Source organism: Anomaloglossus baeobatrachus, chromosome 9 (assembly GCF_048569485.1).
Source record: "Anomaloglossus baeobatrachus isolate aAnoBae1 chromosome 9, aAnoBae1.hap1, whole genome shotgun sequence".
In the NCBI taxonomy this organism is placed as follows: domain Eukaryota; kingdom Metazoa; phylum Chordata; class Amphibia; order Anura; family Aromobatidae; genus Anomaloglossus; species Anomaloglossus baeobatrachus.
In genome coordinates this window covers 23,537,886-23,556,229 of record NC_134361.1, presented here as the reverse complement: position 1 = coordinate 23,556,229, position 18,344 = coordinate 23,537,886, and the positions used below count along the sequence as shown (strand labels likewise).

At 45.5% G+C, this 18,344-nt stretch overlaps 1 protein-coding gene across 1 annotated transcript in view; it reads right to left on the bottom strand.

Moving 5' to 3' along the window:
* Window positions 1-678: 678 nt before the first annotated feature.
* LOC142250941 (complement factor B-like) overlaps window positions 679-18,344 on the bottom strand; it is a 49,546-nt gene continuing 31,880 nt past the window's right edge. Inside the window, exons 15-18 of the mRNA XM_075323280.1 lie at window positions 16,938-17,041; window positions 12,014-12,146; window positions 10,349-10,398; window positions 679-1,180 (exon numbers count right to left, since the gene is read on the bottom strand). Coding sequence (XP_075179395.1) covers window positions 1,022-1,180; window positions 10,349-10,398; window positions 12,014-12,146; window positions 16,938-17,041 — 446 coding nt within the window. The 3' untranslated portion in view covers window positions 679-1,021. The remainder of the gene's footprint in view (window positions 1,181-10,348; window positions 10,399-12,013; window positions 12,147-16,937; window positions 17,042-18,344) is intronic.

Below are 18,344 nucleotides of genomic sequence, written 5' to 3'. Positions count from 1 at the left end.
GTAACACACCTTAACCCTCTCAGCATAGTACCAGTGATTATATCACAATATATATATATATATATATATATTTATTTATTTATTTATTTTATTATTATTTCTTTTATTGCAAGTAACACTATACAGTCTCCTCTTGACCCGTAGTCTGGTGCTTCTTTCACACTGGCCGTAGCGCTTCATTCTAAAAGTATATAGATGTCTTGTCCGGTGATGACAGGTCTCAAATCATTTACCTTCCAGGATGCCCACCACTGCAGTAGTTTATCAGGGCTGGTGCGATGTCATCTGTGTAGCACACCATTGCAAAAGCCGTGCCAAGAATCTTTGAAAGTAAGAGATTTGCCAGCCTCTCGTCCAGTTGCCACTGCCATTTGCGACCTGTCAAGAGACTTGAGTCCCGCGAAACGATCCACCAATATCCAGTTACCACCTATTTGGTGGATAGGTGATAATTTGTTGTCATTGGACAACCCCCTTTAAATGGGATCTTCCTCAAATCAATTAAGTATGGAAAAATAGGGATGGAGGGTTGGACTGGGAAAAAATAAACATAGAAATTCTTTTTTTTTGGGGGGGGGGCACTAATGTAAGAAAAGGGTATACACACATATATTGAACAGGATATCATGTATAAATATTAGTTCAGACAATAAGAGGGGGGTTACCCACAGGAGCCAATCAGATTACAGCCTTTTATGTATATATTATGTAAATACCAGAAGCATATACCATTGCTACCTACTTTTGGATTTCTAATCATAAGGCTAAAATTTACAATAATTTTTCATATTTCCCAATTCGTTCTTGGCGTTGGTTGGCACCGCAGGAATTGGAAGGGTCAATAGCACTAATTCTAGAAGTGGAGTCTCTAATTCCATTAAGAACATTTATTACATTTGTAGTGGATCTTATGCCACTTTGCAAAAAGTGTAACTCCGGTGGTCAATTGTAATGCGATCACTTCCGAATTCTCCTCCCGAAGTGAGAATGGCCATTACTTGTGTCATTTAGTGTGAAAACTTTAGTCTATGAATGTCAAATCCTCCTTCAACGTCTCCTTTAGCCAAGGCAACATCTTAAACACATCAGCATGGAAGTCACGAGACAGCGCCGGCACCGGCCCAGAATTTCTTTTGGGTCCTTTACAGCTGATGATTGTCCCCCAGCTGATAATGCCCACCTAAATGGTGAAGGAGAGATGAAATCAGAAAAATAAAACTCACAAAAAAATTCAATAATCTTACAAAAACCTACAAAAGAGTGAATAACAACATTGACCCCTTGTGGATAATTTCGAGTTTTCATTCTATGCTCCTTCTTGTTCCCAAGAACCATAACTTCTTTTTTTTTTTTTTTTTTTGGGGGGGGGGGGTTATTTTTAGATTTATTTTTTTTTGCACCTGTATGGGGTCTTGTTTATTTGCATGCTGAACATGGTAATGTTTGAGGGTAAATGCAATGTTTTGATTGCTTCTTATTGTGTTTTGTGGGTGATCAGATGGCAATTTTAGGGTAACTGGTTTCTTCTTTTTATCACATGTACGAGTTAAACAATGGAGATATAAAAAATGGTTTCTTCAGCTCACCTGCTGCCCGGACTGCTCAGCCTTGCGGGTGCCTGGAATCCTTCGGTCTATCCCGACCGGTAACAGGGAACGTGGGAAGGAAAAAGAGGGCGATCCGGCACAAATCCTCCTTATGTTAAAACATTCAAGTCTTTATTTGGACATCGTTAAAAAACATCGTGAAGACCAAAAACCACTTAGATGGTACAGGTAAGGGTCATGATGGCTTAACGCGTTTCAGACTATTAATAAAAACACTTATGATTAAGGACTTGTTTGTGTTTATTAATAGTCCAAAACGCGTTAAGCCATCATGACCCTTACCTGTACCATCTAAGTGGTTTTTGGTCTTCACGATGTTTTTTAACGATGTCCAAATAAAGACTTGAATGTTTTAACATAAGGAGGATTTGTGCCGGATCGCCCTCTTTTTCCTTCCCACGTTACGAGTTAAACAATGTTCATATTTCATAGACAAGACTTTAATGGATATGGGGAAATTGGGGTGAGTTGGATTTTTATGTTCTATGAAGAGCCATCTCAATGAGAAGAATAAGAACCGCACCATCAAAACCTGCCCTGCCAGTTATTAGATACCCTGCTGGCCAAAAAAAGAGATGAAAGGCTGTAGCTGTGAAGACCCGGAAGCTCCTTACAATGCATGGAGGTTTCCACCACAAATCTAACACCCAAATTGTATACCAACAGAAAGGAGGGTGGTCAAGGGCTTCATAGGCATGGGCGAAACAAGGAGTATCCAGAAAAATGGCACCAAAAGAAGAGATGCCGAGAAAGAGCCTAAGACAGCAACAACAGTCATGGAGGGAGCAACAGGAACATAAAGCTCCATGGCAAGACAAGCCGCTGCATGGGATGTATCATCTACAGATAAAGGAGGTGGCTGACATTGAGAAATCCCACCAATGGTCAGAGAAAGCAGGACTCCAGGACAGTTCAGAGGCACTAATCATAGCGGCACAAGAGCAAGCACTAAGTACCAAATCCATAGAGGCAGGGATTTATCACACAAGACCCAAGGTGCAGGTGTGGCGCCCCTGCGGCCTCAGGCACCACAGGGTACTACACCTCACCTGAGGTGCAGTATTCATCGCGGATATGGAGGAGGTCATCACGGGTAACAATCATAACCACACTAAACCAACACATAAGACGGGTGTTCTGTCACTGGAATCGGGCTAGGGCAGGTGCTGGGGTGGCCATCAAGAGGTATGGGACTTCATGCCCACTAGTTCAGGGACCTGGGAGGCGGGGCACCCACAAGGGAAGGGAGGAGCCATCTGACACATTACAGGCAGTTAGCATCGGACGGCGTCCGAGTCAGGTTGGACTCCGGAACAGACAAGCAAGCAAAGACACGGAAAGTTCGGGGCCCATGGTCTGGAGCCGGAGGCTCGACCCGGGTTCTGAGGAAAGAAGGGGAATCCCAGGGTTCGCAGGGAATGCAGAAGGCACCCGTGACCCGTTCCATGTGGGATTCCCCAGAAAAGGTTACGGAGAATGAAAGGGCTAAAATCTTGTGGAACTTCAAGATTCAGTCGGAGAAGAGGTGTTGGCTATCCACCCAGATATCATGATCGTAGAAAAGAATAAAAAGACACCAAAGATAATAGATGTGGCAGGGCCAAATGACCGTAACATCAGAAACAAGAAATATGAGAAACTAGAAAAATACCAGGGCCTGAAAGAAGAACTAGAGGGGATGTGGAAGGTGAAGGCAACAGTGACTGCAGTGGTGATAGGAGCACGTGGAGCAGTGACGACTAAGCTGGAAGAATGGCTACAACAGATCCCAGGAGCAACATCTGAACTCTGTCCAGAAAAATGCAGTGTTGTGGACAACTAAGATCCTGCGCAGATCCCTCAAACTCCCAGGCCTCTAGTAGAGGACCCGAAAATGAGGATTAACAAAAAAAAAAACACTCCTCACGGGGTGAGAAGGTAAACTTTATATGTATTTATTTTATGTATTTTTATTTCTTTTTTTAAAGCTTTTTTTACTTTTACTTTTTATTCTTTAATACCCATAGGGGACTTGAAACCTGCAGGTGGCACCAATAGGTAAGCAGCATTGCGTACCTAAAATGTTGCGGTCATTAACTAACAGTCTCATTTAGGAAATCATAGCAGCAATCAGAGTTAGTTCCGGTCTCTGCAGTTAGAGGATTGTACTGGCTGCATAATACTGTCTACCTGATCCATTCCATGATGTAAATATTAGTGATGAGCGAGCACAACCATGCTCGGGTGGCTAGTACTCAAGCCGAGCAGGTTGGCTGCTCGGATGGGCTAGACTCAAGTACCAGGTATAATGGAAGTGATTGGGAAACTCAAACATTTTTCTGGAAAATCTTCTGGAAAAAAAGATTAAGGCTCCTATTGACTTCCATTATACTCAGTACTCCAGTGTAGCCTGTCCCATCGTCCAACCTGTCCGTTTCAAGTACTGAGCATAATATTAAATATCTATCAATAGGTGTGAAAGGCTTATTAACCTTCATATGTACTGTGACGAAGTTTCAGGAAAAAGGTTGCAAAACTAGAAGTATTAATAGTTTTTGTATACATAAACAAAGTGCAAAGTGAATGAACAAAAGAGAAATCTAAATCCCATCATTATGGGGTGACCGCCCTTTATCACTTCTTCTAAGTCAGAGATTTTGAAGGATTAAGGCTACTTTACACGCTGCGATATCGGTCCCGATATCGCTAGCGTGGGTACCCGCCCCCATCTGTTGTGTGACACTGGCAAATCGCTGCCCGTGCCGCACAACATCGCCCGGACCGGTCACACATACTTACCTGCCCGGCAACGTCGCTGTGACCGGCGAACCGCCTCCTTTCTAAGCGATGTCACTGGGCGGCCGCCCAATAGAAGCGGAGGGGCAGAGATGAGTGGCCGGAACATCCCGCCCACCTCCTTCCTTCCTCATAGCGGCCGGGGGGCAGGTAAGGTGAGGTTCCTCGTTCCTGCGGCGTCACACATAGCGATGTGTGCTGCCGCAGGAGCGACGAACTACATCGTTACTGCTGCAGTAACGATAATCGAGAATGGACCCCCATGTCACCGATGAGCGATTTTGCACGTTTTTGCAACGATGCAAAATCGCTCATCGGTGTCACACGCAGCAACATCGCTAATGCCGCCGGATGTGCGTCACAAATTCCGTGACCCCAACGACTCCGCATTAGTGATGTCGCAACGTGTAAAGCCCCCTTTACAGTCAGGTGTTTTAGTAACTGATTACATCAAACAGGAGATAATTATCATTGTTTTTATATGCAGGTTGTAATACACAGTTATCAACTGAAAAAAGAACATATGAGGGGTGAGGGGTTGACAAACTCTGCTACAAAGGTGAGGTTCTGGAAGATAGTTTCATGTCACAGGTCAAACATCACGGTAAGGCTATGTGCACACAGTGCGTTTTTCTCGGCGTTTTTGCGCGTTTTTCGGGTGCGTTTTTGGCCTCAAAACTGCATGACTTTGCTTCCCCAGCAAAGTCTATGAGTTTTCATTTTTGCTGTCCCCACACAGCGTTTTTTTCCAGCTGCGTTTTTGTGGTGACCACAAAAACGCAGCATGTCAATTATTCCCGCGTTTTTCACTGCGCTTTTCATCCATTGAGTGCAATGGGATGTTGAAAGACGCAATGAGAAACGCAAATAGCTGCGTTTTGGTGCGTTTTGGTGCGTTTCTAAGACCAAAAACGCAGCTATAAACGCAGGAGGTGGGTAGTAAAGTGACGTGTACAGGAAGAGGATTCCTTCCGTCAGTAAACACAGAAGCGTGAATCCTCCCGGTACCGTCACCGCCGCGTCCACCTCCCGTCCTGTGCATGTATGCTGCCGTGCGGCGCCATGTACAGGCAGGAGGTGGAAGCGGCTGCGAAAACAAAAGTTAACAGTAGAAAAAAAAAAAAAAGTTATACTCACCTGTCTGCAGACTCCCGGTGCCATGCCCGCTCCCATCTCCTCTCACGGTATCGCCACCCCCGCTCCGGCTGTGTGCAGACGGCCGGGAAAGCTCCGATGGATGCAGGACCTGGCGATGGATCACCTGATGCAGTCACCTGACGCATCAGGTGATCGTAAGTATCGCGGTGACGCGGGCGCCCGGCCGGTATCAGCGGATGCGTCAGGAGACTTCATCCCTGATTACCGGCAGCTGCTGCAGCGATCGGACGGGATCAGACTCCCGCCCCATCGCTCCAGGAGCTGCCGGTAATCAGCACATAAGTGAGTATTATTTTTTTTTTTTTTTTTTTGCACCGATGCATCTGCTGATTGTATAATCGGCTTTTATACAATCAGCTGATGTGTGATGGGATTCAGGCACTTGATCCTGACACATCATCTGATCGCTTTGCCTTCCAGCAAACCGATCAGATGATATTGGATCCGGATTGGACGGCGCGGGACCCTGACCCAGGATTACTGCGGAGGGGGGTTCTTTATTTCAATAAAGATGGAGTCACTAATTGTGTTGTGTTTTATTTCTAATAAAAATATTTTTCTGTGTGTTGTGTTTTTTTTTTATCTTTACTAGAAATTCATGGTGGCCATGTCCAATATTGGCATGACACCATGAATTTCGGGCTTAGGGCCAGCTATACAGCTAGCCCTAACCCCATTATTACCCGGCGAGCCACCCGGCATCAGGGCAGCTGGAAGAGTTGGATACAGCGCCAGAAGATGGCGCTTCTATGAAAGCGCCATTTTCTGGGGTGGCTGCGGGACTGCAATTCACAGCGGGGGTGCCCAGAAAGCATGGGCACCCTGCACTGTGGATTCCAATCCCCAGCTGCCTAGTTGTACCCGGCTGGACTCAAAAATTGGGCGAAGCTCACGTCATTTTTTTTTTAAATTATTTCATGAAATTCATGAAATAATTTAAAAAAAAAAGGGCTTCCCTATATTTTTGGTTCCCAGCCGGGTACAAATAGGCAGCTGGGGGTTGGGGGCAGCCCGTACCTGCCTGCTGTACCTGGCTAGCATACAAAAATATGGCGAAGCCCACGTCATTTTTTTTGTTTGGGGGGGCAAAGAAATCCTGCATACAGTCCTGGAAGGAGGATGCTGAGCCTTGTAGTTCGACAGCTGCTGTCTGCTCTCCTGCATACACTATTGGATGGAGGATGCTGAGCCTTGTAGTTCGACAGCTGCTGTCTGCTCTCCTGCATACACTATTGGATGGAGGATGCTGAGCCTTGTAGTTCTGCAGCTGTCTGCTCTTCTGCATACACTAGTGGAGAATGAAGAACACATTGAAGAAGGAAATGACATCAGACCTTTTTTTTTTGTTCACTGATAAAAAACGCATAAGGACGCAGTGAGCAAAAACGCAGCAAAAAAACGCACCAAATCGCGGCAAAACGCGTGCGTTTTTTGCCGCGTTTTTTCGACGCAGGTGCGTTTTTGTGCATTTTTAGCGGCCAAAAACGCAGCGTCAAAAAAAACGCACTGTGTGCACATAGCATAAGACTGAGCTCACTAGTAAGGGGTGGATGATGCACTTCTGCGCTCATCTCACAGATGTCTCCTGGCAATTTGTACTGATGAAGGGCTAAATTCGGCCAAAACGTCTATAATCTTGGATTGCAAATAAAATTGCTTGAGGTTTTCTTCACACCACTTGAGTGCCAAGTATTATTCACTTCATATTAAGGGTTTGGATCCGACTTTGACACCTCCAATGGTAGAAGTGCCACAGTTTGTTTTCAAATTGAGCATAGCAGCAGGACATAAGGTAGTTATTGTTATTATTTAGTATTGTAGCGCCATTAATTCCATGGCGCTTTACAAGTGAAAAAGGGTATACATAAAAACTAGTACAACAATCATTAACAGTACAAAACAGACTGGTACAGGAGGAGAGAGGACCCTGCCCGCAAGGGCTCAGTCTACATGGAATGGGTGATGGTACAATAGGTGAGGACAGAGCTGGTTGCGCAGTGGTGTATTGGACTGGGGGTTATTGTAGGTTATAGGCTTGTTGGAAGAGATTGGTCTTCAGGTTCCTTTTGAAGCTTTTCACAGTAGAAGAGAGTCTGATATGCTGGGGTAGAGCGTTCCAGAGTATGGGGGAGGCACGGGAGAAATCTTGTACGCAATTGTGGGAAGAGGAGATAAGAGAGGAGCAGAGAAGGAGATCTTGTGAGGATCTGAGGTTGCGTGCAGGTAGGTACCGGGAGATTAGGTCACAGATGTAGGGGGGAGACAGGTTGTGGATGGCTTTGTAGGTCATGGTTAATGGTTTGAACTGGAGTCTTTGGGCAATGGGGAGGAGAGGTGGATTAAGCGGGCTGCAAAGTTCAGGATAGATTGGAGAGGTGCAAGAGTGTTGGAAGGGAGGCCAGAGAGCAGGAGGTTGCAGTAGTCGAGGCGGGAGATGATGAGGGCATGCACTAATGTTTTTGCTGATTCTTGGTTAAGGAAAGCATGGATCCAGGGGATATTTTTGAGTTGTAATCGGCATGAGGTGAAGAGGGCTTGGATGTGCGGCTTGAAGGATAGAGCAGAGTCGAGGGTTACTCCAAGGCAATGTGCTTGTGAGACTGGGGAGAGTGAACAGCCATCAACTTTGATGGAAAGGCTTGGTGGAAAAGTTGAATGAGGAGGAAAGATAATGAATTCTGTTTTGACCATGTTAAGCTTTAGGAATCGCACAGAGAAGGATGAAATAGCAGACAGACATTGTGGGATTTTTGTTACAAAGGAGGTAATGTCAGGTCCAGAGAGGTAGATCTGAGTATCGCACTCAGTAGTTATGTCGCGGGCGGAGGAGGGGACGCTGCGCTCTCCCACTGCTCGGGTTCGGCTGCTGCTGCTGCTACTCCTCGGTGGTGGCTCGAGCGGTGGGCCGGATCCCAGGGACTCGAGCGGCGCTCCTCGCCCGTGAGTGAAAAGGGGGTTTTGATTGTGGGGATTTGGTATTGTCCGTGACGCCACCCACGGTTGTGGTGAGATTGGTGACACCACCGCTGCTTTGGACGGGGATCCCGGGAGCGATGACAGGGAGCAGCTTTGTTGTTAGTTCTCCCCTCCGTGGGTAGGGGGTTGGTTGTCCCGGGGCCCGGTGATGGGGTAGGGATTGATGGCAGGCGGGTTACGGGGCCTGGCGAGGTGCAGGGTCGCAGGGGCAGCGCTGTGCCGCACGGCACGGTGGTACTCACTCAGCCAATGATGTACACAGAGTCTCCGGTAAAACAAACGGCTGGATGGACGGGTCCCACAGACGGCTGCGGTGTTGTTTCTCCCGGCAGGTTGATGGTGACTGCCTTTCCCTGCACCTGTGTAATGTAAACGGTTCCAGTGGGTTCCCACCGGTAACCCGCTCCCCAGCTTGAAGGTTGCCGAAGGAGCCCCTTTTGCCCGCAGGCTCTGGCCCTGGGAACTTTAGCCTTGGCGGTGACTGTGTTTCCCTCTAACGGTTGGACTGTTGCCTTCTGTTGGGACTTGGCTGCTGGGAAACCCAGGAGGTTCCCTTCGCTAACGGATTTGGCAAATTGCACGGCGACTCCTAGCCTTGCCGGGGTCCGTAAGCCCCTGCCGGATGGTGCTGGCTTCTCTTTGCGTACCGGTCTGGTACCGCCGGGCCACCGCCCGTCCACGGTCCTTACGGCTAGCTCCAATAAGCCTCTCCTGCAGACAGTCACCACCGTCTGCCAACCTTGCTGTTCCGTCCCGGCCACACACCCGGACCACTTTCTGTCCGCTCCTCTACCACTTCCCTCCTTCCACTTCAAACTCTCAAACTCAACTCCACTAAACTGACTCTCTTTCCTGCCTCCAGGACTGTGAACTCCTCGGTGGGCGGGACCAACCGCCTGGCCCACCCCCTGGTGTTAACATCAGCCCCTGGAGGGAGGCAACAAGGGTTTTTGTCTGACTTAGGTGTGCCTGACCGGGAGTGTGGGGTGTGTTGGTGTAGTGCTTGTGACGTCCTGGCTTGTCAAGGGCGCCACAGTTACACTGCATCAGCAAATTTTCTCCAAGGAAACGTTTAAAAAGCAGACTGCGCCCTACAAGATGTGCTGATGAAGCTCTTTCGAAGAAACACCAAGAAATGTTTAACTTTGAGAACGTAAGATGCATTGGTTTGTCAAAGAAACAGCGCAGTGGATGAGACACATCATACTTTGAAATCGGAAGATGTCCAGCAGTGCCATCAACTCAGAACTGACCGCAACCAGCGGGACCAGAAACACCCATCTACTTTGTGGCGATATCATCCAATCTGAATGATTTTACATGAAAAAATGAAGAGATTTGTACAAGCCACATCCACAGAAGATCTGTGGTCAATTCTCCAAGATGTTTGGAACAATCTTGTGCCGAGTTCCTTCAAAAACTTTGCGCAAGTAAAAATTTACATAGAAGAATTGATGAAGGCAAATACTGATTTGATTTAGATTTCTCTTTGGTTCATTCTCCTTGTATTTTGTTAATTTATAAAAATATTAACATTTCTATTTTTGAAAGCTTTCATACTCTGCAGGGTAAAACTTTAGCACAGAACTGTACCTTGACCCCTTAAAATCGAAGGCCTTCTGATAACTGATTGTCACCTCTGTCAGTATTCATCACGTGGAAATATTTATTTTTATCTTTTATGGTGAAAATGCAGGTTTTTCAAGGATTTTTCCCCTTAATTTTACATAATTGTTTGGATCAGACAAATTTAATTCACAGGACACCAATTAGTAACTTAACATGAAGCAAAAAGAGAATGTGAAATGCGCTTCTACATGACGGTGACTTACCTGGACGAAGCGTTGTTTGTAGGGCACAATAACAGGACCCCCAGAGTCACCTGAAATCACAAGAAAAGGAGGCGCATTTCACAACTAGTCATACAAGGGACTTACAACCAAAATCTAGATTTAGATCTTTATCAAACAGCATAAAGCACTTTGATACATTTGGTGCATTATAGGTGTGTTTACAGTAACAATTTTGATAAATCTGACCCATTCTTTCACACTGGCCAAGTGGCGGCATCTGACACTGTTCACACTGCAGTCTGACACTCCACACTATGCTTTTTCTGGTGCTTCCAAGTTACAAACCGGCTTGGCTGTCGAACAGCTGTGTTCTCATTAGTGATCGGGCTTGCAGGTGTTAATTTTGGATAGCCTGGTTACCTCTTGGATTACATGTTGTGGGAGACCTATCACAGTCACTCCTCGCCTTTTTAAGATGGTGGATCCTGTCTTCCCATGCCGACTATAGCTTTTGCTAAACCGGTCTCTGTGCTGTTATATCCCAGTCCTGCTGGTGAGTGTATAACTTTGTGTGTGGAGTTGTTGTGTAGTTCTCCCATTGTCTTGTTTCCTTCCTGCTCTTATATTCCTCCTAATCTCTTTCTGTCTTATACCATGTGCAACGAGATAGCGATTTGGTTTACCCTGTTTGTCTATTTCTGTTGGCTATCACTCCTACCCTGGCCCCCCATAAGATCAGGGCTGGTCAGGACTACGGCAAGGAAGGTGGCCCAGATATCCTCACCATCAGAGGTAACTCTGGCATTAGGGATAGCTAGGGACCCCCGACCCTGATGGCCAGTCTAGGAGCCCCTGTCCCCTGCTCTCCACCAACACCGTGACATATTTTTAGCACATCAGAGCATCAATTTGTACAAGGCTGCAGGGTGCTTAGAGATTAGGCCAGGACGCTGCTAGAATTCCTGCTCCTATAAGAAGAGAAGGCACAAGTCTCTAGTCGTCATAATGTAACAAAGATGTAATGTACCATGTGAAGACACACATTGGTCATTGGCAAATAGATTTCCTAAGGATAAGACCCAAAAGGAACTTAGGCTTAAAGATTGTGTTGACCACTAAGTAGTCAGGCATCAGGCTCCGGTAGTGCAAAAATGTCGGGTTACTTGTTTATAGCCTGTAAAGAGTACATAGGGTTCATAACTTGACCCTTCTTGGGATTCATAGCGGTTTACTCCAGAAATCTGTAAAGTTGATATTCTACAACTATCAAGTATTATATCCAATCTAGAGGTTTATGCCGCATTTGTTAACTGTAACCAACAAGCTTACTGTGCCTCTCGGGAAAACTTATTTCAATATTCAAACGAGAACATTTTTTGGAGATGTTAAAAGCGCATGTACAATAAAACCTGAAAATGTGTCTGGTCTGGATTTGGGGAAAATAACCCAATGCTGAAATGGACAAAACGAAAAAGGTTTTGCTAGTTCCAAAATCTATCTCTCAGGTAAGATTGCGTCTTTGCATCTCCCTCATGTCTCCATCGTGAGGTCCACAGCTCTGCGGGGACATTGAATTAGGCCCAGTGGCACAATGGCATTAGGCAGGGTGGTGAAGTAAGTGCACAAGGGTAATAAGGACGGGGTTGTCACATATATGTATGGATTACAGGTATTGTACTAAGTGATAATGAGAAGAACAATTACCTTTGCAGGTCTGTGGATCCACCTGAGGTTCTATTCCCCCTGTACATAAGAAAGTGTTAGACACGACGTCTGTAATCTCTGGAACATCCTTGAAGTCGTCTACCTTTTTGGTATCCTCTATACAGGCGAGCCTCTGTGGAGGAGAAGGGCGGTTGTCATTACAAAATGTAAATGGAACTGTGTTCGGATTCATTTCATCATATCTTTATAGCATAGGGCCCATACCAAATAAATCTTACTGCCTATCGGGGACTGTAAGAATATCATACTGTATATAAAGAGCTGTGGGGACATCAAAATGTACATAGGGAGCTGGGGGGCCATCATACTGTATATAGTGAGCTGTGGGGTTATAATACAGTTTATAGGCAGCTTCTTCTGGACACCATTATGTGTATAGGAAGCTGTGAAGTTATACTGTATATAGGGATCTGTGGGGACATCATACTATATATAGGGAGTTGTAGGGACATAATACAGTATATAGGCACCTATATGGGACACCATTATGTGTTTAGGCAGCTGTGAAATTATTATACTCTATATAGGCAGCTGTGGGGACATCATTAGTGTATATAAGCAGCTGTGGGACCATCAGATAGGGAGTTGTGGGTGCCAGCATATTGTAGACAGGGAGTGGTGGCACCATCATACTGCATATAGGGAAGCTGTGTGGACATTATGCTATAAATAGGAAGTTATGGGGACATCATACTGTATATAGGGGGCTGTAGGGCCATCAAATTATATACAGAGCTGATGGGCCATCATACTGTATATAGGGAACTATGGGGCCATCATACTGTATATAGGGAACTATGAGGCCATCATACTGTATGTAGAGAACTTTGGGTCCATTATACTGTATAGAGGGGATTGTGGGGAGCATCATGTTGTATACAGGGACCTGTGGGGTCATCATACTATAAAATCGGGAAGTTTTGGTGGCCATTTATACTGAATATAGAGAGCTGTGGGGCCATTATACTGTGTATAGGGGGGCTGTGGGGAAATCATAATATGTTGTTTGGGCATCAAACTTTCTTAGGGTCACTGGAATTATCATACTATATGGGGGAAATCACTGTTAAGACTGAACTCTATCACTCACACGGGGCTGGACAAACCAGGAGAGGCACGAGTCCTGAAATCCACAAGTCTCTATTCAGACTAGGAGAAGCCCTAAATCTGGCCCTGCTTTGTTCCTGCCTGATTACGGAGGTTGGCACTGTAAGATCACGTAATGGCGCCACTACTCAACGTCGGCTTACCCTGAGTGTCCTTAACTGCCCCCTCAACTATAAACTGCGTAACAGAAAACACCAGCCATAAAGGAAGTGCACGTAAGGAGAGGGTGAGACACAGGGCTATAAACATGAGCAAACATAAAGCACGTGAACAAGTGGAGAAATAAGCAAGGGTAACCTCCTACAAACTTAGGTGTAGGGAAGGCAAATGAGAAATACACAGGGCAAATACAACACTGGTCAATACCTTAGCTGCAGGGCAGAAATCCACATAAAAATAAAGGCAGCGAAGAAGGCTGGTGAAAGGAGAGTATAAATAGCCCCACCCGGGATGTGATAGGACAGAGCCAAAGTAAGGAAGTGAGCACACCTGAAGAACCGCAAACCAGGAGAAGATGCCGAGAAAAGAACCATCAGCGTCTGGACAGAGAGCTAACTTCTCTTCCTGCTTATCTCAATGCTTTAACATTAAGGGAAGAAGGAAGGGTAGCTAGTTGGCATATGTATCTTATGACAATACAAATTAGCCCTGGTCCAAAAAAAACCCTTTAATGATAATGCATTGGTTTTGTAAAGATGAAAGGTGAGCCTTCAGAATCAGCCCTCTGGTGGGACCAATGTTCCCCAGGTTGACACTGCTGATATAAGAATATTTGCAAATATATAAAGACAGAATTTGAATAAATTAGATTACAGAGGTTTTGCAGGAATAGGAAGGAATGAAAGGCAAAGAAAGGAGAAAAGGGAAAGGAACCCGAGGGAAGAAAGGAAATATAAGGTCATTATAAATACATTTCTAAATACCTGTAATTATTATTATTATTATTATTATTTATTATTATAGCGCCATTTATTCCATGGCGCTTTACAAGTGAAAGAGGGTATACATACAACAATCATTAACAGTACAAAACAGACTGGTATAGGAGGAGAGAGGACCCTGCCCGCGAGGGCTCACAGTCGACAGGGAATGGGTGATGGTACAATAGGTGAGGACAGAGCTGGTTGCGCAGTGGTCTACTGGACTGAGGGCTATTGTAGGTTTGTTGGAAGAGGTGGGTCTTGAGGTTCCTCTTGAAGCTTTCCACGGTAGGGGAGAGTCTGATGTGCTGAGGTAGAGCGTTCCAGAGTAAGGGGGATGCACGGGAGAAATCTTGTACGCGATTGTGGGAAGAGGAGATAAGAAAGGAGCAGAGAAGGAGGTCTTGTGAGGATCTGAGGTTGCGTGCAGGTAGGTATCGGGAGACTAGGTCACAGATGTAAGGAGGAGACAGGTTGTGCATGACTTTGTAAGTCATGGTTAGTGTTTTGAACTGGAGTCGTTGGGTGATGGGAAGCCAGTGAAGGGATTGGCAGAGTGGCGAGGCTGGGGAGTAGCGAGGGGAGAGGTGGATTAAGTGGGCTGCAGAGTTTAGGATAGGTTATCAAATCACACTTCTTTTATTTAGTGAGCTAATCAGTATTATACATTTCAATGGCGTGGTCCTCTGATAGCACCCCTGGTATCTCCAATATTGTATCAAGTAGACATACTGGACAGCAGTGTTAGCAGCCTCCTCTTATCTTAGTACTCCTTGTATCTACAGTATAAGATCAGAAAGACATGATGGAAAGCAGTGTGAGCAGCCTCTTCTTATCTCAGCAGCACTGTTATCTCCAGTACTAGATAGGATAAACAGGGTGGACAGCAGTGTGAGTGGTCTCTTCTCACCTCAGCACTCCTGATATCTCCAGTATTAGATCAGATAGACAGGATGGACAGCAGTGTGAGCAGACTCTTCTTATCTCAGCATCTCTAATATCTCTAATATTGGATCAGATAGACATGCTGGACAGCAATGTTAAGGTCCAGTCACACTAAGCAACTTACCAGCGATCCCAACAACGATAGGGATCGCTGGTAAGTTGCTAGGAGGTTGCTGGTGAGATGTCACACTTAGCGACGCTCCAGCGATCCCACCAGCAACCTGACCTGGCAGGGATCGCTGGAGCGTCGCTACACAAGTTGCTGGTGAGCTCACCAGCAACCAGTGACAAGCCCCCAGCGCAGCGTGGAAGATGCTGCGCTTGGTAACTAAGGTAAATATCGGGTAACCAACCCGATATTTACCTTGGTTACCACCGCACGGAGCTACACGTGCAGAGAGTAGGGAGCAGCGCACACTGAGCGCTGGCTCCCTGCTCTCCTAGTTACAGCACACATCGGGTTAATTACCCGATGTGTGCTGCAGCTAAATGTGCACAGAGCAGGGAGCAGCGCACACTGCTTAGCGCTGGCTCCCTGCTCTCCTAGTTACAGCATACATCGGGTTAATTACCCGATGTGTGCTGCAGCTAAATGTGCACAGAGCAGGGAGCAGCGCACAATGCTTAGCGCTGGCTCCTTGCTCTCCTAGTTACAGCACACATCGGGTTAATTAACCCGATGTGTGCTGCAGCTAAATGTGCACACAGCAGGAGCCGGCACTGACAGTGAGAGCGGCGGAGGCTGGTAACAAAGGTAAATATCGGGTAACCAAGGACAGGGCTTCTAGGTTACCCGATGTTTACATTGGTTACCAGCCTCCGCAGAAGCCGGCTCCTGCTGCCTGCACATTTAGTTGTTGCTGTCTCGCTGTCACACACAGCGATCTGTGCTGCACAGCGGGACAGCAACAACTAAAAAATGGCCCAGGACATTCAGCAACAACCAACGACCTCACAGCAGGGGCCAGGTTGTTGCTGGATGTCACACACAGCAACATCGCTAGCAACGTCACAAAAGTTGTTCGTTAGCAGCGATGTTGCTAGCGATGTTGCTTAGTGTGACGGGGCCTTACGTGGCTTCTTTTTACTTCAGCACTCCTGGAATCTTCAGTATTACATTCGATTGACAGGATGGACAGTAGTGTGAGCAACCTCTTCTTACCTCAGCACCCTTGATATCTCCAATATTGGATCAGATTGACAGGATGGACAGCAGTGTGAGTGGTCTGTTATTGCTTCAGCACACCTGATTTCTCCAGTATCAGATAGACCGGTTGGACTGCAGTGTGAGCAGCCTCTTCTTACCTCAGCAATCCTGGTATCTCCAATATTATATCTGATTGACAGGGTGGACAGCAGTGTGAGTGGTTTCTTCTTACTCCAGCCCCCTCATATCTCCAGTGTTTAATAAGATAGCCACGGTGGGCAGATGGGTTGACAGCAGTGTGAGCAGCCTCTTCTTACCTCAGCACTCTTGGTATCTCCAGCATTAGATTAGATAGAGAAGGTAAACAGCAGTATGAGCAGCCTCTTGTTACCTCAACACCCCTGGTATCTCCACTATTAAATCAGAATCACATTCCTCCTGCACACGCTCACAGGCAGCTAGCTAAGATTCTAGGACGTTTTTCTGTTAGTGTAACAGTACGGTAGCCATTTTAATGTAGTAATGTGATTACCTCCATAAACAAAAATATTGTAATTTGCTAATAAAGGGTAAATAGGAATTTATTCAGAATGAGTTTTTCAATTTTTCTATTTCCAGAGAACTGATAGAAAAAAAGACCAAAATGCTTCATCTTCATTATAAGACCAGTCTGACATGGCGACCGCAGCACACATGCACAGGGCAGGTCTTCTGAACCCAGCGCTGAGGCAGGACGGCAGTGTTATGGCTATGTAATCTACCTGATAAGTCATGATTTCATTACCTTACTCCCGCGCTTTATGATCACATCCTTCCGCTCCAGCGCTTTATCAGTTTCCTCGGCCACAAACATGGCCTTCACCAATTCTTCCGAGAGCAGTGTCTTCTCTAGAAAATAGAACATTTTATTGGGTAACATTTTTAAAAAATATTCATGTCCCTAGTGATGACATGTCTATTGAGCGGAAAGGATCTTGGACTGTACAGCCGGATTATTATACTATATGGATAAGTGGGGGACAGCTGAGGATTTAGAGCTCAGTAACATAGCGTAATCTCTGATCCCTATAAAATCATATTCTGAAATTAAAAATTAACAAAACCAAAATTCCTAAAAGTTTGAAATTTTATTAAATATTGTATTAAAAAACTCAATAATTAGATATGAGAAGAGCGCTCCAAAAAAAGGCCAATAAATGTGAGGTAAGCAAGGATCTAGGTAAGCCTAAAGGGCCCTGTGAGGGTAGCCTGGGCTATAGATTGTTTGTTCAAATGTAATAAGATGATCTGTGTATGTAAATAATTAAAGTATAGATGTCTTTGCATAATTATCTGTGTGTCTATATGACAATCGCACAGATGCCATAATATGATTCTAAGCTGTATGTTCAAGAAAGGGTTAACCAAAAATGATGAAGCCAGAATGAACAATAAACAAGGAAAGCCTTCATAATGACAAGTGAAAGTCTTATCAGTGGTTTCACACAAAGAAGGAATGTGTTATCTGTGGGATGAAATGTGTGTTTCTGTGTTCCTACGCATCTCCCTAAACCTCCCTATACGGCTTCGAGGTATGAGAAAAGACAGATTTTGATATTTTGTACATGTCTGAAGGTTGAAATATTATACTAATATCTGAGCTATTCATTACACGGGTCAGTCGCCCATACTGACTCAAAGAGTGAACACAGTCTCTGTGGTCATTATTTCTGAGTTATTTATTATATCTGCGTAGATAGCTAATTTGGCCCCGTCCTCTGGGCCTGCCCTGAACACAGACTCCATTAGCTGTCTTACCTAAATTTCTCCCTTGACAGGCCCTACTGTTGCCGCGGAGGTTGGCACCCTAATAAAGCGCATATGGCGCCCCCGCTCACCGATGACTTACCCTGATGAGTCCCTAAAATGGATCCTATCAGAAAGTATCCACAATACCAAATCTGATCAAATAGGTTTTAACAACCAGACTCAAAAAAGATAACAACGGTGGTGTCCACTATTAATATGCCATGCTGGATCCTAATAGATACCGCATGTAACAACCAATCAAAATTCCAGGGCTACTGGAGTGCGCCACAGCGCCCCACAAAAATGAATTGAAAAGCCCACAATATAGGTTGCAAACCAAAACCAAATATCAGACAAAAAAATGAAAAGAAAACCCAAACACTCCCCTTGTAGATGTCATCAT